Source organism: Argopecten irradians, chromosome 3 (assembly GCF_041381155.1).
Source record: "Argopecten irradians isolate NY chromosome 3, Ai_NY, whole genome shotgun sequence".
In the NCBI taxonomy this organism is placed as follows: domain Eukaryota; kingdom Metazoa; phylum Mollusca; class Bivalvia; order Pectinida; family Pectinidae; genus Argopecten; species Argopecten irradians.
This window is the reverse complement of record NC_091136.1, coordinates 10,354,237-10,377,243: the sequence shown is the minus strand read 5'-3', so window position 1 is coordinate 10,377,243 and position 23,007 is coordinate 10,354,237. Positions and strand designations below refer to the sequence as shown.

The 23,007-nt window shown below is 33.6% G+C and overlaps 1 protein-coding gene across 1 annotated transcript; it reads right to left on the bottom strand.

The window, feature by feature from the left end:
- Positions 1–5,920: 5,920 nt before the first annotated feature.
- LOC138317213 (glycerol kinase 3-like) lies at positions 5,921–18,602 on the bottom strand. The gene is made up of 17 exons (XM_069258765.1): positions 18,568–18,602; positions 16,685–16,791; positions 16,118–16,195; positions 14,946–15,025; positions 14,546–14,683; positions 13,685–13,794; positions 13,188–13,290; positions 12,720–12,787; positions 12,491–12,533; positions 11,940–12,020; positions 11,585–11,663; positions 11,181–11,277; positions 10,904–10,988; positions 10,304–10,424; positions 9,850–9,987; positions 8,270–8,347; positions 5,921–7,671 (listed from the first exon to the last, which is right to left on the bottom strand). Exons 1-17 carry the CDS (start codon positions 18,600–18,602, stop codon positions 7,667–7,669), a joined length of 1,446 nt encoding a protein of 481 aa, XP_069114866.1. The 3' UTR covers positions 5,921–7,666.
- Positions 18,603–23,007: the final 4,405 nt, after the last annotated feature.

Below are 23,007 nucleotides of genomic sequence, written 5' to 3'. Positions count from 1 at the left end.
GGATATGAGAGCAAAATACTCTTTCATATGCTGATATGAAGGAAAGAGATATTCTACCCTCTACAGGCTTCGGGGTTTACAACATTTTGTGCCCATCAGGATCACATAATGTTGTAAAAATTTCGGCTAGCCCCAGATTTTACATTTTCCTTATTCTTTAGTTCCATATATGAAAGAGTCTTATAATATCAGTCGGGGATTGGATTGGAATATATTTTGTTACACTTAACGGAATCCGAGTTCGTTATATTTGAGTTTTACTATATCTAAAAGACATGGATAACCCCACCCCAACTCTATATCTCACAGCGGGACAGGACTTGACTTTGGTATCACTCTCTCTCTATCCCCAATCTTATAGCATATACTAAGAAGGCAAAAATAATGTATCGTAGTCATATAATTTAAATTGGATACAATATAATTTACTCGTGTCCCAGACCAAGTAAAGATGAACAACTGAGTGTGCGTGAGATAAAGCACAAACGAATAGTATTAATGGAACCCATTATAAACTGCACAAGTGTTTTTGCGTATGAAACTGTTATTTTGATCGATGTATTTTGAAATATTTATTAAGGCTTATTTGAACATTTTCGTCATACATGCGGTATTATAAGACTCTTTCATATGTGGATATGAAGGATAGGGATATTCTACCCGAGTGTCTCAAAATGAAGCAAAACCCGAGGCTTGTCGAGGGTTTTGTAACATTGTGTGATCCCGAGTGTAGAGTATCCCTATCCTTCATATCCACGTATGAAAGAGTAATTTTCTCTCATACCACGGCGTTTTATTGCAATTTTATTACTATGATTTTCCGCCATTTTGAAATCCAGTCGAAAGAAAATAGGACTGTGAGGCAATTCTCCATACATGAAAATTGCATGATATTTTCAACTAACTCAATGGCCGTTGTTGGTATCTTTTAAAGTAAATCCAGGCTAGTTTCTGCAAAAAATTGTCAAATATGTACCCAGAAAATATTGATTTTATTTTGTAACATTTTGTGACGTAACAAGGCTTTATTGCATGGGTAGCCATGCAATACAGCCTCAGACGACATGAGTGTATTGCCCTGGACCAGCCAGTATTACACGAGTCAGTATGAGAGAAAATAAACATCAATTTTAGTTAATTTATATGCTTGTAGGTATGGTATAAGTGCCGGTGTGTTTGGACTACCAGAAGGATGCTTCCAGTACAGAGATGGGTGTAATCCTCTGTTCTGGACAACCAAGGATGGTCAAAACGTCACGTGCTTTGGACATAAGCTGATACCCGGAATGAATAACTAGCGTGGATATTTTCACCGTAATGACATTGACTTGATATTGATGGTTACGATTGGATATATTTGAATTGATATGTAAAGAAATATCAAATAATTATAACGAATATTAGTTATTGAGTTGATTCACGTCAACAACATGGGTGGGAAATATTTCGGCAAACATCATGTCTCGTCTTGAAGTAGACATGTACATATCCCTAAATGTCATGGCATGTGTAGTGTATCGCATTCCAACGTCGTTGAGGTGAAATGTGCAAGAGACAAAGCAATTATAATATTAGATTTGATGCCATATCCGTCTCAGTAAATATAAAATGAGCAAGAAAAAGCACGAGGCTGAATAACGTGATACATATTTTATTATCTTTCTTTATATCTGATGTAAAAATAACAACACAAGAGGAATGACGCAAACATATAATATAAGCAAGCTATAAACTATATATATGTGCGAAGCTTTAATCAGTGACAATGAGATTTCTTACATATACGCGAGAGAAAAAATCAATACGAAGAGTACAAAAACAAAATTAACCAGTCAACTAAAAAAACATCTAAACAATGGAATAATCTCTAACTGATTAAATTGGCGAGTATAACTTATTTTTAATTTCTGTTAAAATATATAAAATAGAATCAATCAACTAAGAAGATAATGAAAAAGTATTATCAAAGTGCATCATGATCTGCGAAAAATAGTTTGAGAACATATTAATATTATATAGCAGTTAAACAAAGGATCTCGTAATAATTAATTTTGGCCGTAATCAAATACTCAAACCCACTCTTCATGTACATTTTATGTGCATTTATATGTCAGTGACATGGTTCATGGCTCCAACACTGTTGTTTAAAGTTACTAAATCATTAGATTTACATATATTTCTTAGGGTTTTTGACTTCCTACAAACGTTCTTATACCTGAAATTAGAAAGTTTTCAAAATTACAACATTTAATTTGAACTATTGGCAATGTTTATCAACGTTAAAATATCGCCAAACACAACAAGAAATTGTATCTGTCGGCATTGAATTCTTTGAGTTCGGAATCGAGGTCGCTGAAATCTCATCCGGCTAATGGATATAGATGTAATAACACCACTAAGAGGCAACTTATATTTTATCGGTTACATTGGCCTGATTAAGCGTAATAGCCGATACATTTACAGCGTATCTCAGTGGCGTAGAAAGAAACGTAATTGGGGGGGGGGGGGGGGGGGGGGGGGTCCTCAATATTTGGACCCCCTCCTCGCCCCGCACCCACAAGAGGAGATTGATTATTTAATTCAACACACAACCATATATACTTTATAAACTTTTTTCATATATCGTTGAGTAGAATCCTTGTACACATTTATAGAATAAGTGGCGTCGATAAACGGAAACTAATGAATACGCAAATTGCACAATCTCCTACGAGAAAAAAATATTACGATTTAGAATGGCTATGATGAGTTTAACGATGCATTTTGATGAATTTACGAGCGCCGAAGACGCGAAAATTTGGTGTTTGAGGGGTCCGGGGGTCTCCCCCGGGAAATACATTACGATTTAGAATTTTACGATGCATTTTGATGAATGTGGGAGCGCCTGAAGGCGCTAAATTTGGGTGTTTGAGGAGATCCGAGGGTCTCCCCCGGGTAAAAATATTAGATTTAGAATGGCTGTGATGAGTTTTACGATATATTTTAATGATTTTAAAGCGTTCTTAACATAATACTTTTTTATTTAAAGTTACCTGCATTAAGAATTGGTAATTTTGAATGCCGTCATATCTATGCAACTCGATCTGAACATACTGGCTTCACACCATCGGTACATGTACATTCTTGTTTAACACAAAATAATAATGAATTAATTTTCTTGCTAAGTCATATAAACAGATGAATCTTTTAAGAGACATTTTTTAAAATAGTACGTAGAATCCCCTGATTGACATTTTTAGTCTAGTTCACGAAAATGTGCAGAAGGGCCCTTTTTTCTTTCAAATGTGCAATTTTAGAACATTTCAGTCGGCGAAAATGGAGGGGGGGGGGGGGCAACAAGAAATGTTTGCTCTTGTCCAAGTAAAACAGCATAGTTCTATGAAGCTTTAGAGTATTTGATGGAAATATGACAAGAAGTGAGAGGTATTTTCACCCGTTAATTATGTATATATTATACATGAATACAGGTGAACATGTACATTATTAAGCAAACATGTACAATGTACATAGGTCTACAATGTATATGTAAGGTATATTTTTGCTTTGAATACATAAAAGTACACATAAAATTTAGATATATAGTTAGGCTGATTTTTTTAAGTAAATCAGATGGAAAAAAGTTATATAACTAGTGACATATAGGGGAATGTCCATTAGACTGATAGAGACTATAACTAGGTATATATAAGGAATGTCTATTAGACGGATAGGCACTATAACTAAGGATATATAGGGAATTTCCATTAGACAGATATATATTATAGCTAGGGCTATATAAGGAAAGTCCATTAGGCGGATAAAGACTATAACTAGAGATATATAGGGAATGCCCATTAGACGGATAGACATTATAACTAAGGATATACAATGTATACGGAATGTCAAATATTGATATAATGATAAAAGAAATACACGTACTTACTTAGTCCGCTAAACCTGCCTATATTATTAGTTTTTCCTCATTTTTTCCTTATTATAAAGTCTATATATTAGGCCAATTTTTTTAAAAGCCTAAAAATATTGCCAGATTTAGCGGAATAGTACATAATATCATGACAAATGAAAATAAAATAATGGTAGAAGCAAGTATCAAACCATATAATATAATGAAAACCCTTCTTTATGGCTACAAAAACCTGTACAGTATAGGATTATTTACACTTAGAAACTCTTCACAAAACGTTTGCATACTTTTCAACGTTTATTAGATTAACACAGTAATCAGGAACCTGTAGTCGATAAATTTGTGTTTTAAGTCGATAGTAGATATGTCCAATAGACAGATGAGATTTCCTGCGATCGGATGTTTGGAATGTTCACGCGTCGGGCATGCACATAGGGGTTGTTTACACTCGCCGAAAGATAATAATATGAAATAGTGACTAGGTCGGTCCTATTTATTTTCAGTTTTTCTCCATTTTGAATAAAATTGTTATACAAACTTTTAAATATTGTTATTAACATAAAGTACACAACTTTTACAATTAATTTTAGTCCTATAATTCTTTTTATCTTTTATTACATGATTTTTTAGTGATTTAGTCCCTTTAACCCGTATGTGTGTAGCATTACACATATTATGTCCTACATTACGTTATGAATAATGTATTCTAAAGAAAAATCATGGACTGTTGAATTTAGTTTTTTACAATTCAACAAAATTATTACATTGTTATCACAGCTGGTTTGTGATTTTGCATATATAATTGAGGTTTGAATATGTGAACATATTTCAGCATCTGCAGCCTTGACGATTCGTTGATACATGATCTTATAACAAGGTAGCAGTGTTAAGCTATTTTTCCACATAAAAAGCAAAAACCTCATATAGAATGAGTGATAAAAACTCATTCCAAATAAAAAACAAGCATATGAAATCCTTCATATACACACATACAGTCTATAAAGGATATGATTGGACTGTCAAACGCTGAGCAGATAAGAGAATTACTTTAACAGTTTGATAATCATTGTAAACTTATCTAAGTATGGATATTTTTTCACAACGCATTTCAATTCTTACATATTCGGGTTTTAAATAAATAGTCCAGTTCAAGTTCTGTTTATATGAGCATTAATTTGCCTTAAATTTCAGAGACTTATGCTTTCGGATAAAACAAATTGCTGCAAAGATCTAGCTAGCTTACCACCACACATCAGCACAACAGTTAATGTGGTAAAGGTTGTCTGTCGACTAGGTGAAATATTTATATATTTTATCAAGTTGACAAATGTACTTCGTAATCTTTCATTCATGGAGTATTTATTTATCTTTCAAAATGGTTCAATCCTATATTAGCCTGGGGAAATTTCCGCCATTTAATAAATATATATAACTCAATAAGCCCCGACCAATGTTAATGATACCTATTTGTTTAGTTCATTAGAGGAGTTTCAAAAAGGACACATCACGTGTATCAAATACGTCTTGTAGGACAAACTCGGTAAACATTAAAAAGTACAGCTTACATGGAGTCCCACATTCTTTGACCGTTTAAAATAGACATATAGGGTTAACATATCAAAAAGATTGACAAAAACAGTCTTTCAGTACAAAGATTGGGTTTCGTTATAGACATATGTACAGAGTTTTCACATGATAATGAAGCACTTACAATTTTATAGTTTGATTATTGAACAATAATATGTTGTACAATAACATATTTCATATCTCATATACTATTGAAAGAGTATTAATTAGCTTATAACAGATAAAAACATGTTTCACTTCAAATGCATTAAATTCAATATTATCTCTTTAAAATCTAAAATGTAATTAATCTCACACAAATGTGTTCGCAATCGTCCTTAAACATCATAAATACACATAATTTGTTCGCAATCACTTCGTCCTTAAACATCATAAATACACATAATTTGTTCGCAATCACTTCGTTCTTAAACATCATAAGTACACATAATTCGTTCTTAAACATCATAAGTACACATAATTTGTTCGCAATCACTTCGTCCTTAAACATCATAAATACACATAATTTGTTCGCAATCACTTCATTCTTAAACAATATAAATGCAAATAATTTAAACTTTTTATACGGTAGGCATTATTGTTCAATTTGAGAACAAGATCATCACTACATTTGTAAGAAAATCATGATATGTGTAGAATATATCACACAGCGTAATCTCCATAATATTATAATGAGTATCAACATCATCTTAGGAAGCAATTTTATATCATTTTATGATTTGTCAACTTTCTCATTCAGTGAAGCTGAAGCTTTGTCAAGCATTGATGAAGCGGTATTATCTGATATAGCAGTATCATTAAGCGAAGTTGAAGCTTTATCATTTGATGAAGTTTTATCATTTAGTAAAGCTGTCTCATTCGAGATAATGTACATACCTTTGATAAACCTTGTTCATACACATTTCAACATTCAAGCATTTTTTAAATTAGCAATTATCTTTATTACCAGTAGTTAGATTTCAGCAACTGTTCTCGAATGTACACATTTTTGGATTTAACTAAAATCCTTTTTGATATTTAACTTACAATGTTCTCTTAATCTCTGATATATCACTAATGCGGTCAATTGAATCTGTAATTTCTTTGCATGCTTCTCATCTCTGAACTAAAAATTTCTACAGCATTTTAATGTTATAAATATTCAATATACTACATTTATCATTATGCTTAACTACTGAGATACATACTGAAATATACTAGTTGTTTCATTTTAAGAAAATTAAAAAATAAGTTATTGAAAATAAATCTATGTAAACCAAACTTTAAAAAAAAGTTAATTCATATAACAATATAGTTAATATTACCAGAAACATATAAGCGTACCTCTTTCAATGGTAAATATGGCGGAGATACCAATCTCTGTGTTATGTTTCTGATATCACATGTACTTTATGTATAACATCATGGAACTTTTTGGAAAGCAGTTCAATATGTTAGAACATAATATACACACTGACTATACAAATAATAACAAATCCACTTTCTCTGTGTAATCTGACAGATCTTACTACTTACAAATTAAAGCTAATAGACAGATAAGTGAAATAGAGTGTGAACAGATATTAATTTGCATTAGAGCTGTTCCACAATTATTCATGTGGTGTTTTTTGTTTTACTTTTTCATTGTAAATTTATACTTTTTAATGAAAACTGAAACTACCTACCTAACAAATAACAAGCAATACAAGCAAAAATAAATGGAAACTGTTATTTAGTATTTTTGAATAAGTTTGCATGGTTACATAAAACATACATAACATGTTAAGATATAAAAACAATTCAATAAAATGAGAATTTATCAACAATTTATAATTTTTAAACAATATCCTCCTCTGAAAAACCGATAATTATGGAATAGCCCCGAATGCAGTTTTAAACATTTTAACATCTATATACATAATAATGAGTAAAGACTAGAATGAGCAAACTTTGGTCTGATATGTATGGTTCATTGTGACACCGCGGGTATCTATGATATAGGTGCTGGAAAGATCTCAACATCATAAAAATATATTTAATATACAAATAAAAAATAATAAAATTGGAGTAAAATAAGTACCTACAACCTGGCTAAATGTTACCTCTTGTGTAAAAGTTCTGCTGCAAGTAATAAGGCACAGCTGGTCCACAAATAGAGTCCGCCCGCGAGACTTCGGTAGAGACTGGGTACCCGCCCTATTCTTCCATAGGTAAAACACAGGTATTAGTTATATGCCATATTGTTATTAAATTTTCAATAAGATTTATGAATATCAACAAAATCATAGAGTGTAAAAAGAACTGATAGCTTAATGTTGGTGTACACGTTTAACTTTTAGAACATCATGGTTACAGACAGCAGTCTAGCAGTGTAGTCTGCTATCGATATTGAAAATTTCCTGCAATTTCAAATCTGTTGGATGATTAACTATAATTTTTGAGTAAGAAGTTCTGAGAGGATACTAGCAATATTGATAAAACATAAAATAAAAATACCCTAATACTGCCTAATGTCTCAATGTTTTTAATTCATAGAAGAATGTCACTGATAAGTTTCTTTTATCATGTTTATCAAAGGTTGATGTCACTAAATTATGACAAAGTGTATTCAATGGGATAAGACAGTGACTTTCATTATAGCGTGCACAGTTGAAATTTGTGCATTACTATGTACGCATAATCCACACTAGCCAACGAAAACATTAGTGCGAGAGTATGTTTACCCTAATTAACTAATTAAAAGTTAGAACAAAGTATAGTGACAGTAAAGTGTTTGATGATGCTAGGTTTAACACTTACCCTGAATTGGAGTAGGAACTTCCCAATGCATAGACCTCTCAACTGCCAACTTCCATCTATTGAAACGCTCATCACGTTCTGTATATATCATAAAGTTTATTAACATTTGCTCTGGTAAAAGACCATGTCACAGGTGAACTAAGAAATTATTTGATAAGACATTTCATATTTACTTATACTTGGTATGCTAAGACATTTCATATTTACTTATATTTGGTATGCTAAGACATTTCATATTTACTTATATTTGGTATAATAAGATATTTCATATTTACTTATATTTGGTATAATAAGACATTTCATATTTACTTATATTTGGTATGCTAAGATATTTCATATTTACTTATATTTGGTATGCTAAGATATTTTATATGTTCTTATACTTTTTATAATAAGACATTTCATATTTACTTATATTTGGTATGCTAAGACATTTCATATTTACTTATACTTGGTATGCTAAGACATTTCATATTTACTTATACTTGGTATAATAAGACATTTCATATTTACTTATACTTGGTATGCTAAGACATTTCATATTTACTTATACTTTGTATAATAAGACATTTCATATTTACTTATACTTGGTATGCTAAGACATTTCATATTTACTTATACTTTGTATAATAAGACATTTCATATTTACTTATACTTGGTATGCTAAGACATTTCATTTTTATTTACTTATATTTGGTATAATAAGACATTTCATATTTACTTATACTTGGTATGCTAAGACATTTCATATTTACTTATACTTTGGTATAATAAGACATTTCATATTTACTTATACTTGGTATGCTAAGACATTTCATATTTACTTATATTTGGTATGCTAAGACATTTCATATTTACTTATACTTGGTATGCTAAGACATTTCATATTTACTTATACTTTGTATAATAAGACATTTCATATTTACTTATACTTGGTATGCTAAGACATTTCATATTTACTTATACTTTGTATAATAAGACATTTCATATTTACTTATACTTGGTATAATAAGACATTTCATATTTACTTATACTTGGTATGCTAAGACATTTCATATTTACTTATACTTGGTATAATAAGACATTTCATATTTACTTATATTTGGTATAATAAGACATTTCATATTTACTTATACTTGGTATGCTAAGACATTTCATATTTACTTATACTTGGTATAATAAGACATTTCATATTTACTCATACTTGGTATGATAATGTAAGACATAAAAATTCAATAATGTACATATTAATTATCTTTGATCACAGAATTGGTATATACAATGTACCACATACCAGCAGTTATATGAATGACGCATGTAATAACACTAACTGGCCATTTTTCTATTTGATAGTTTTAGGACCTGTGATCTAAGAGTCCTTCCGTAGTATGGACCTGTAATTATAAGTCCTTTGTAAACTTTAGCTTTTGAGCTTTTATTAGACAATACACAAGGCAGGATGTCTTTTTATATGACCTTTGTTACTTTCATACTGATATCGCGTACCAGAGGATATGTCCTTAATATTGATAGAACATAATACCAGAGAGTTGGAAACAGGATTGTGTCTGAAAACAAACCTTTAGACCTGATGGCTGGAGTGAAGGTATCTGTAGTGATGGTTGCTGCTGCGCTGTCTTCTATATTCCAAATACCCTCAGCATGACCTGCAGCCATGGCAGCCCCCAGAGCTGTAGTTTCTGGCATGGACGGTCGCACTACAAAGACACATATTTACTGAGCATGTTTAGATAATTCTGGAGTTAAGGTGTGAGGTGCCAATGTCAAATTCTTGAGCTACGGCATGAAGTGCAAACGTCAGTTATTTTATTCTGTTAAATTATCATGATAAGAAAGCAACGTAGTGTTTGCAATATTTACATGCAGTCTATCATATTCTCAGCAGAAGAATTTCAAATTAGACCACCAAATACCTAATTTGAGAACTCACAACCTTGATGACCTCTCAACAATAAAAAGCCTTGGTGAGACTTTGATATGTTGATATCAATTAAGATGATATTACAGACTTACCGACATTGATACCAAGTAGATCAGACTGCATCTGCATGAGTAATTTGTTTGCAGTCATCCCTCCGTCTACTTGTAATGACATCAAAGGAATACCACTCTCCTCATTCATTATCTCGAGGATCTGAAAAACAACAGAAGGATTTATCATTTACATACTATCAGTAATTAATAGGTAAAACAATTCTGTTCTGCATGCATACAATCATTTGATAGAGGTAAAGAAAGGACTTAAATAATTTGCAGCGCTGTCAGAATAATTTCCATGCATGAAGTCAATTCGTCCGTACAACATAGCTACATGCATTTTATTGACAAAACGTTATTTTCAGTTGTTGTAGCTAGATAGTATACATATGTTTAAACTAATTCTGATGTATTTGGGAGTATAAAGGTGTAAAGTGAGGTGAAAATAAGAATACGCTTTTAATCAGATTGCTTGAATATATACAGCAATTTTCTTTTAAAAGCACTAAAATGATGCTTTCTTCCCTTTTCTAACTCAAAAGGCTTCCGAAAATAGGGCTAAAAGGTGCTCACCTCCCTTTTCTAAATGCTATAAAGGTGCTTACCTCCCTTGTTTTTATACTAAAGTATGCTTACCTCCCTTGTCTGGAAGCACACAGCCTCCAGTGCAGCTCTGGCTATGTGACATTTAGTTGTAAATTGAGTTAGTCCGCATATCACTCTGTAGAAAACATAAAACCATTGGTAAAAAAATAAAAACATTATCTGTAATGAAATTTTTTTTTCAGGTAATGAGGTACCTCATCAAAAACAAAAAGATTATAGCTACGATAGCTAAGAAAATGAAGCACAATTCCAAAACAGTTTATTTGGGACAAAAATGGATTTTGGTGTTGAGCTAAACTTCACTTACCCTCTAGCATCAGATTGCCAGTATGGACAGAACAGACCAGAAAATGCTGGCACGAAGTAGCACCCACCAACGCAGTCAACACCAGCAGCTAGCTCCTCTGTAAAATACACACAATTAGGGACTAACGTTACGACTGGCACAATTTGGTCCACTCATACCTATATTTAAGTTTCCAGGGTTTTAAGGTGTTTGTTGTTGTCTGCTTATATAATATAGAATGCCATTATTTCATTATTCCAATTTGTATCTAAATGTTTATCATCAGACTTGCTAATAGCTGTAAACCAGGTATAAACATATATTCTTAGACTAACTAAAAACTTAATAACAATGTATTATCAAATATGCCAACCATAATGATTATGAAATCAGAAATACAACAACAGAAAGTGTATAGGCCTGACCTATCTCAGCTGAGGTCTTGATGATACCGAGGTTGTCCCTGAGCCAGCGAACACAAGCACCTCCTATAGCTACAGCCCCCTATAAAATACAAAGAAGGGTTATACAGGGAGAGAGGACAAATAGTAACATGATTTCAATTTGATGGAAACAAACAAAATTACTGGAAGGATATAGTTATATAATGAAATTATGTTATGTCACAGTGGAAATATTGAAAACATACTTATTTCTTATTTTGAACATGTTACCACAAACCAGATAAATTTGCACAATTGTAGTACTTTCTATAATAATTTACAACACAAAGAAAATACAATTCATCACAATCATACATAGCACACAAACAGCTCCTACCTCAAGAGCATAAATTACTGGTTTGTCTTTTCCCAGTTGGTAGCCAACTGTGGTTAGCAGGCCATGGCTCGACTCGCACACCTAAAATAGAGACATCTTTTGTTTGTGACATTTCACGTAAACCTAGGTTACCAGGAACGCATTCATTATCGATAACATGTTTGCAATAGATGTACATGCCACATTGTATGAAGAAGTGTTTTGAGAAGTAGACTCATTGGACGGTCTAGAAGATTAAGACAAAGGACCAACTTACTTGTGTCAATCAAACTATAACAGCACACAAAACTGTTCTATATCAGGTACAGAAAATAGCACACAAAAAAGTTCTATATCAGGTATAGAAAATAGCACACAAAACCGTTCTATATCAGGTATAGAAAATAGCACACAAAACCGTTCTATATCAGGTATAGAAAATATCAAAGATTCTAATGAAGACCCTTAATATGAATCATAAGGAGACAAATTTGAACAAATCTCAATGGTCAAAATGGTTGTGGAATAGCATTACTGAGGACATATCAAGAACCAACATACAAGTGGCTTACCTCTGTACCAGTGTTCATTAACAGGAAACAGCCAGTGCCATACCTGTAACAGGTGAAGTAACTTAGTACAACATTGATATTGTTGATATTATATTAATGTAATCATGGTTTTACAATAATAATAGTTGTTTTTCAAACAAATATGATTCATGTTTGTCCTCGTGCAAAACACCTTAAAATCAGAAACCTGATTTTTGTAAACACATTTGTCATGAATGATTATACTTACGTGTTTTTTGCTTGTCCTGGTTTAAAACACATTTGACCAACTAATGCTGCTTGCTGATCACCGAGTATCTAAAAACATAACAAAGATCAGAAGTTAGTAATGATCTCCCTTATATACTCTGATATTTGTTTTATGTCCTATATTACATGGTAACTACCATGCAGGGTCACTTAAGGATTAACAGGTTTAGGAGGTGGTGGACAGCTGAGAGGATTTAAACAATGTCTGTCTGTCTGTCTCCGGCAGTGTCTCGGGCAGTGGCCAAGTACTGACGGTTGATCATAAGTTTTTTTCTGTGTATTACTAACAGCTGTCCTCCATCTTCTAACTACCTATACATTAACATCTTTAAAATTCAGAATTTTTCTGTTAAATTTCTGTTAAAGGACAGAAAACAAAATATAAAGACTAGAGTTGTCTCCAATTTTAAATACATACAGGAGTTATTGAGAGCCTGAAAAAACTCACCCCAGAAATGTTGAGACCCTTTAAAGGACCAGACACAAGCTGTCCATACACTTCTGAGGAACTTCGGATCTCAGGTAAAACTTCTTTAGGAATGTCAAAGAACCTAGAAAGAAATAAAAAGAATCTTAAGAGAATAACATCAGCATGGTATTTAAAAATGGCATAAATTTTAACCATTGAATGATTTCTCACACTTATCTCATATTGTAAATAATAAATTCAAGAATAGGAAAAAATATTGTTTCCAAACTTTATTCATATGCATTCTCATTGTTTCAAATATTAACTTTTTTTTTACCAAAGATTCACCACAATCAGATATGATTCAATATAGTATGACTTTGTCAAGTGTTGACTTCAAAACATACCTGTGGAAGCCCATGGCATTAATTTAAAACACCGATAATAAAGGAAATTTGCCAGTATCAATTTATATGTTCCAAATACATTAATTTGTACTTTGAGTAGTCTACTCTAAACCATCCATGAATGCCTACTTGAGTAAATCCATGTCCCACTCCAGGGATCCAATGTTCATTAGCATGGTCCGGCTGGCATTTGTGACGTCAGTCAGGTGCTTTCCTCCATCCTTACCACCAGTCAGGTTCTGATGATTTAACAAAACATAAACATATTATTACTATTATACACTATAAAATATCCACTGCTATATATCCTTCAGACAAATTTCCAGCTAAAAGTTATCTAAAAATATTCATTCAAAAAGATTTGGTATTAATAATTGTGTCCACAAATATATCCCTATCTCTATACAGTCATAATCATGTAATATTCTCTTATGCATCTATCTATTAATCTGCTGTCATAGTGTTACACTCTATTCCATTGCAAAGTTGGCCATCCTCATTTCCAGGGGTTAATGACAGAGTGACTGTCATAACATCTACCCCTGGACTATGTCATAGCAAAACTGAAGGCTCCGTGTGCGATTACAGATGAAACAGGTAGTTCGGTCTTTTGATGTACATCAAAAAGGATCAAATAATGGTACACTGTATAGCTTTGAAATTGGGATTTGCTCTCTGTAATATTGAAAAGAAGTCCATAGGGGCTTTTGATTGGTCAGTTTTTTCTCCTGAATTGCCTTCACTTTTTCTATGACATAGCTGAGGTAGATATAATGATGGTAATAGTAGCCCCTGAAACACTGAGGATGAAGGTTTGTAAGCTATGATCAGCTAATTATTTAACCTAGATGTCTGACTAGCTAATTTTGTCCTTCATACTTTGCCTAGATAACTTTTACCCTACAGCTGATTCTGCAACTCTTGCTTCATAATTCTGGATTTTTTGGGTGTTTTTTTCCCATTCTTCATGATATTCAAACAATCAATTACCCACAACAACCAGGAGTCAACGGTCCCAAACAAACAGCGGCCATCCTTGATTGCTGTACGCACTTCCTCACAGTTGTCAATCAGCCATCTTAATTTGACAGCACTGAAGTAGGTTGTGATAGGAAGGCCACATTTAGGCTGGAGAAAAAGAAGCAAATAAATCATACCCATAAAAACAGGTATCAAATAGAAACAAAATTTGGTTGCACACACTGGATCACACTGGTAAATTGATAAATTAGTAAAACAGTGGTTCAAAATATCAGTAACAGTCAATAATCAATACATGCTGTGAAGTCAACAGGGTTTTGTTCTTAAATATTCTCCATAACAATTATTAAATATTCTCCATAACAATTATTACAACAATGTGACATACACAGTAATTATTTAATCTTACCCTAAGGTAGTCTTTGTCTTTCTGAGGTGTTTTGTTGACTAGAATGTCTACAGTACCTGCTGTCCTCATGTCAAGCCATACTAAACAAGGCAAAATTACAATTTCAAATTATAATCAGGGTCATACAAAACATATACTCTAAGACAAAATATATACTGATGGACGAATAACACATACAGATGGACAAACAACACACATGCAGATTGAACAACAAACAATACATATGCAGATTGATCAACAAACAACACGCATACAGATTAATTGACAAACAACACACATACAGATCAATTGACAAACAACACACATACAGATCAATTGACAAACAACACACATACAAATACAAAGATTGATCGATAAACAACACACATACAGATTGATAAACAATTTACATACATACAGATTGATTGACAAACATCACACATACATATTCTTCAACAAACAACACACATACAGATTGATTGACAAACATCACACATACATGTTCTTCAACAAACAACACACATACAGATTGATTGACAAACAACACTCATACAGATCAATTGACAAACAACACACATACAAATACAAAGATTGATTGATAAACAACACACATACAGATTGATTGACAAACAACACACATACAGATCAATTGACAAACAACACACATACAGATCAATTGACAAACAACACACATACAGATCAATTGACAAACAACACACATACAGATTGATTGACAAACAACACACATACAGATCAATTGACAAACAACACACATACAGATCAATTGACAAACAACACACATACAGATCAATTGACAAACAACACACATACAAATACAAAGATTGATCGATAAACAAAACACAAACAGATTGATAAACAATTTACATACATACAATATGATCGACAAACAACACAAATACAGAGTAATTGACAACCAACACACAAACAGATGGACAAACAACACACATAAATGCGCCCCTAGTTCCATTAAGATCACAATCAATAATGTGGATAAAATCAATTTCTATCATATTACATCACATTGGTTTTATTCTAACTGAAAATTCACAAAGCAAATTTATAACATGACACACTCAAAGGATGCAGCAATTGAACAGTTGCACTAGACTGACTGTATGACAGTGTAGTGAATTAGATCAACCACAGTGTGTCTGTTATCTATGTTAACATACCTATAGCATTGTACAGCGGCTTTCCTGTGAGTTTGTCCCAGACAACAGTAGTCTCCCTTTGATTCGTAATACCAATAGCTGAAATGAACACTTACATTATCAGTGGCTGGTACTCATAGTCTTGTTATTCATTATTTTAATTGCAATGCACAATCAACCTTTTATATTATGCCCTAGCACTAGGAAATAGGAAAGTCTGAAATTACTATGTTTTATCTGAATTATTCAGACTTTCCTTGCCGATTCAGACAAGTTTTTGTAAAATAAGACAAATTCTGAAGATTCAGACAAGTTTTTTTTTTTAAATCAGACAAGTCAGCTAAAATTGACCAATCTCATCTAAAATTCAGCATGTCACTGAAGATATTGGCTCCCTGAAAGTCTATATGTTTCGTTTATTAATATAATGTTTAGCAGACAGAATGGTCACAATCATTTTACACTTTTTTGCTAAGCCAATTAACCTCAACAAATCTTGAAAACAACTAATTATCCTCTTCCCCATAGGGTGTTTCATGGAGCGTTAGATGTTAGTTGCTTAAAGTGTAGTAAACCAACAATACTTACTTTTGATACTTGCTGGACTTATGTTGAGGGCATTGAGGTTGTTGACAGCTTTCTGCATACAGGTCAGTACAGAGGCTAGGATCTCGATAGGGTCTTCTTCTACCCATCTGTGTAACAAACACACAAACAATGTAAAAAACAAACAATGAAAAAATTCTATTGTTTTTTTATTAGGCAGTCACGGTTGTATCAATTAAATTTGTCGAAGCTTGCATATTTAACAGGCAGGACTGTGTATCATTTTTCAGAGCATATTATAGTTTGAAAGACAGTATTTAGCTTTTAAATGCCCTGTCAAGGTTGAACAGCAGGATTGCATCAAGTTTAAACAGTAACTAATACAGGTCAATGTTAAATGCGTCATTGCATACAGCTTATTTATAAGAAGCATGGATGTGCATAATTTGGCAAGACTTCGATATTAATTTGAGAGGCAAAGACGTATTAACTTTAAATTGTCAAAGTAAATAAAACAATAAGGTAAATATTGTCTCTTATTTTGTTTAAAGACCCTGTTCAGACTATTATATATATATATATTCCATTAAAAGATGCACGTTAAGGAGCTTTCAGATATATTAACAAACTAATCCAACATATCACCCATGGCTACTGTACATGAGATGTAATGTCATATTCCCCTCACCTGGATAACTCGTACAAAGTAGGATGTTGTTTTTAGTGCATGAACATCAATTATGAAGAGAAAGCCTTTATAAGTTTTTTTAAAGATTGAGGTCAAAGGTCATAATATAGCTTACAGGTCAGTAATCAGGTTTCGGTACCTACACATAGTCTCACCTACATCATGTAGGTATATAGAACCACATACCAAGTTGTAAGGCCATACAGTATAGAAAATTTCTAGATAGGCAGTAGCCCATTCAAACTTTCCAGCAGGAAATTTATAATGATAGTATAGGGGTTAATAATTTCATATTATTATAATTTCTCATTAAGATCAATTGAAAATTGTCAATATTTTTGTTGAAGGTAAATACAAGTATTATGATATTGGTTAAAAACTGAAAGTCCTATTCCTTTATCGGGGACAACACGGTAAACAGGATTATTAATTACCATTAGTTACAAACGTGAGAGATTTACTCATCAATCCAGGAGAAAATACTAACCCTTCCGACGATAGGGCAACAGTTGATTGATCTCTTCTTGGTGGTAAGTCACTAATTCACTAATTCACGGCACCAACTCATTGATCAAGCGTATTCCTGCAAATAAATATCTTTGACTAACCAGCACTAGGACATTATATCGTATATCTGAAGACACACAATTTGATCTCCTGCCTGTATATGGAAACTGAGTGGAACAGAACGGGACAGGGACATACAGAAGAAAGGACGGATTAGCAACACTTATAACAAGAGGCCCCAAGGGCCTTAACGGTTAGTCAAAACTGCATGGGTAGAACTTTAGAAGAAGTTCTTACTGGAAAATATCTGTGAATAAAAAAAAAAAATACATACATAATTTTTGGTCAGGACCATGACAAGGATCATTTCATATGCAAGTATCAGCTAAATCACACTGGCAGAATTTGAGAAGTTCAAAATTCAAGATGTAAGCCTAATTGACCCTTGACCTTGAAATAAAGTCAAGTCATTCATTTCAATAACTTTGGTAACCCTTCATCCCAGCATGCCACAGGCCAAATATGAGTACCCTGGACCTTTCGGTTAGTTACAAGAAGTCATTCAAAGAATTGAGCCTATTTGACCCCTGTGACCTAGAAAATAAGTCAAGGTAATCCATTTTCACACCTTTAGTAGGCCTTCATTACAGCATGAAACAGGCAAAATATGAGTACTCTGGGCCTTACGGTTATTGAGAAGAAAACGTTCAAAGATTTTAGCCTTTTTTACCCTTGTGACCTTGACAGCAGGTCAAAGTCATTCATCTTCATAACTTTGGTAACTCTTTATCCCAGCATGCTACAGGCCAAATATAAGTACTCTGAGCCTTACAGTTATTGAGAAGTCGTTCAAAGATTTTAAGCCTATTTAGCCCCTGTGACCTTGAAAGTAGGTCAAGGTCATAAATTTTCACAACTTTAGTAGCTTTTCATCACCGCATACTACAGGCCAAATAAGAGTACTCTGAGCCTCAAGGTTATAGAGAAGAAGTCGTTCAAAGATTTTAGACTTTTTGACCCCTGTGACCTTGAAAGTAGGTCAAGGTCATTCCTTTTCACAACTTTTGTAGCTCTTCATCCCAGCATGCTACGGGCCAAATATGAGTTCTCTGGGCCTTATGGCTATTGAGAAGAAGTCGTTCAAAGATTTCAGCCTATTTGACCCCTGTGACCTTGAAAGTAGGTCTAGGTCATTAATTTTCACAACTTTGGTAGCCCTTCATCCCAGCATGCTACAGGCCATATATGAGTACTCTGGGCCTTACAGTTATTGAGAAGAAGTCGTTCAAAGATTTCAGCCTATTTGACCCCTGTGACCATGAAAGTAGGTCAAGGTTAATAATGTTCACAACTTTGGTAGCCCTACATCCCAGCATGCTACAGGCCAAATATGAGTACTCTGGGCCTTATGGTTATTGAGAAGAAGTCGTTCAAAGATTTGAGCCTATTTGACCCCTGTGACCTTGAAAGTAGGTCTAGGTCATTAATTTTCACAACTTTAGTAGTCCTTAATCCCAGCATGATACAGGCAAAATATGAGTACTCTGGGCCTTATGGTTATTGAGAAGAAGTCGTTCAAAGATTTTAGCCTTTTTGACCCCTGTGACCTTGAAAGTAGGTCAAGGTTCATTCCTTTTCACAACTTTTGTAGCTCTTCATCCCAGCATGCTACGGGCCAAATATGAGTACTCTGGGCCTTATGGCTATTGAGAAGAAGTCGTTCAAAGATTTGAGCCTATTTGACCCCTGTGACCTTGAACGTTGGTCAAGGTCATTATTAATTTCACAACTTTGGTAGTCCTTCATCCCAGCATGCTACAGACCAAATATGAGTACTCTGGGCCTTACAGTTATTGAGAAGAAGTCGTTCAAAGATTTCAGCCTATTTGAGCCCTGTGACCTTGAAAGTAGGTCAAGGTCAATAATGTTCACAACTTTGGTAGCCCTACATCCCAGCATGCTACAGATCATATATGAGTAGTCTGGGCCTTATGGTTATTGAGAAGAAGTCGTTCAAAGATTTGAGTCTAATTTGACCCCTGTAACCTTGAAAGTAGGTCTAGGTCATTAATTTTCACAACTTTGGTAGTCCTTAATCCCAGCATGCTACAGGCCAAATATGAGTACTCTGGGCCTTATGGTTATTGAGAAGAAGTCGTTCAAAGATTTTAGCCTTTTTGACCCCTGTGACCTTGAAAGTAGGTCAAGGTCATTTCTTTTCACAACTTTTGTAGCTCTTCATCCCAGCATGCTACGGGCCAAATATGAGTACTCTGGGCCTTATGGCTATTGAGAAGAAGTCGTTCAAAGATTTGAGCCTATTTGACCCCTGTGACCTTGAAAGTAGGTCTAGGTCATTAATTTTCACAACTTTTGTAGCTCTTCATCCCAGCATGCTACGGGCCAAATATGAGTACTCTGGGCCTTATGGGCTATTGAGAAGATGTCGTTCAAAGATTTGAGCCTATTTTGACCCCTGTGACCTTGAAAGTAGGTCAAGGTCATAAATTTTCACAACTTTGGTAGCCCTTCATCCCAGCATGCTACTGGCCAAATATGAGTACTCTAGGCCTTATGGTTATTGAGAAGAAGTCGTTCAAAGATTTCAGCCTTTTTGACCCTGTGACCTTGAAAGTAGGTCAAGGTCAATAATTTTCACAACTTTGGTAGCCCTTCATCCCAGCATGCTACAGGCCAAATATGAGTACTTTAGGCCTTATGGTTATTGAGAAGAAGTCGTTTGAATGGAAAGTTTACGCACGGCGCACCGCGCACGGCGGACGGCAGACGCCGACGACGGACGGTGCATGATGGACTATAGGTCATCCTGACCCTTCGGGTCAGATGACCTAATAAATATATATCATCTGTGTGTGGAATCATGGAATAAGGAATAATTAAAGGTGTTTTGAATCTGCTCATAATTATATATTTAGTTTCTCAATGTAATTCTGGAAACTATACAACTATCGTATATAGCTAATTAGATGCACTATATAACAGTCAGGAAAATCTTTGTCTAAGATAAAAGCACGTCCAAACTGAATAAGTAAATTCTAGTGTCTGAATCATGTGATCTCTGATGTCATCTCATTTTGACCCGAAGTAGGTTAAGTTCATGGAACTGTGTCTACCGTATCCGTACATGTAGTCTGACACACATCTTTTTCTAAGTGCTAGTGACCACTACAGTGAAGCCTGTCTACAAAGGACACCAAAGTGACACAGGCTAGCAAAAATGTCCTTTATATAGAGATGTCCTTTATAGAAAGGTCATGATCAATTACATAGTAAATTACAACAAGAATGGGAGTGATATAGGTCTATCATTAATAGACAAGTGTCTTGCTCTATATTCATAGGTTTCATTCTTAGATATTATAGCAGGTTTGAAATTGGCAATAATTCTCATCTAAAATACTTTTTATCAAAGCTGTTTCTATTACCAAAAGAAAGCTATCCTTCGTAAATAATGTTCGCCAAAAAAAATCAAAGGAATATATACTCTAATAATGATTGTAACATGAAAAAAAAATTCAAGATGTTATTTCATATCCCAAACTGAATTGTACATACCGTATTGATGATTATAGCATCAGATTCAGACACTAATAGATATATCTTTCATAAAAATTATTTTAATATAAATATTTTTTACAATGCAATTATGTTATAAACATACATACATATTCCTATCAGAACTGAAAACTAGATTAAATAATGCAATATATACCAACACTGCATAAATACACAAGAGATCAGCAGATCCCTGGAGTATATAGTATGCATACTACTTTACCTGGATATGAATATAGGCATGTCACCTTGAAACAGCTAGTTCATATTTATTATTTACACTACTGGGAACATCTTACATGTACTAAGCTGGTTGATTTATGTAACCCTGGTCAATACTAGCCGCAATAAATTGCTTGGCTAGAGAGAACTTCAATTCTCTTTAGCTTGATCGGTTGAGCGTCAGACTAGTAATCCAGAGGTCCCGAGTTCCATCCCTGGCAAAGGCAGGTAATAAATATATTGAAAATCCTGCACCCTGTTACACTGGCGCTTACGTAGGGACTCGGGAATGATACTTCATGATACCTGCGAAGGAATCGTTGTGACCCCTGGAAACTCAAGGACGAGTTGATTTCTGGAGGGGGAGTATGTAACCCTGGTCAATATACTAGCCGCAATAAATTGCTCGGCTAGAGAGAACTTCAATTCTCTTTAGCTTGATCGGTTGAGCGTCAGACTAGTAATCCAGAGGTCCCGAGTTCCATCCCTGGCAGAGGCAGGTAATAAATATATTGTAAATCCTCAACCCTGTTACATTTATTTTACAAAGTTTGCGTAATTAAGTACAACACACATATGTCCCTATTTAGTTACCAGAATTGCATACAATATTTTATATATAGGATACCAGAGCTTGCAGCTCTAAAGTCTGTAATATACATGTAGTGTTCAGCAGCTGTGAGACATTTACAGAGAAGGTTGTATGAGTACATTAGGCTATAAATGCAATGACTCCCATACTTTAACATTATGCCCTAGGCTAACATACACCTTCATTTATTATATAATGTCAAATCATACGGTCTCTGTCCTAGTTAATCTAAGAGAAGGTGATGGGGAACCAGCCATGCTCAATCGCTCCGTCATTCTTTATCTTTGTATGCAACATAATATGTAATTTGCTCCTTTTTGTGGAAACAAGGTGAAAACATAAAACTCCATTAACCAAATAATTGCATTTATATTATAATATACATTCCCTGCAAGCTCGCTTGAATGTCCCCCCAAGCTTATTTTTTCTTTTCTAAATCCTATATATACAAAAGCAAATTCATGGATTTTTAAAGTAGTTTATACATTAAAGGTGGTGAAAAGTTATTGTAAATATATGATGATATACATAACTATTTTTTTTTAAATGGAATTATGTTTCAAAAATTTTATTTCATCAAACTATATATCTATTTCATTTTTATAATATTATAATATCCCAAATAAATATACAACTCATCTGACTGAAATGAAAAAATTCTTAGCTTTTTTATATACATGGTGATGCTATGTAGATCTGAATTATAAAACTGCCGAATAATATATATAATTGTATTGATCATGAATTCATATATCATATTCCGATCAATATTCCGATCGG

Bases quoted from the DNA above. Each gene is read 5' to 3' on its own strand.
- LOC138317213 (XM_069258765.1), bottom strand. From the start codon at position 18,602: ATGAATGACTTTGACCTGCTGTCAAGGTCACAAGG. The intron at 12,021-12,490 runs GTAAGCCACTTG...TCTCTATTTTAG, and splicing joins TAATGAACACTGGTACAGAG to GTGTGCGAGTCGAGCCATGG. The intron at 10,425-10,903 runs GTAAGCATACTT...GTTGTTTTTCAG, and splicing joins TGTGCTTCCAGACAAGGGAG to ATCCTCGAGATAATGAATGA.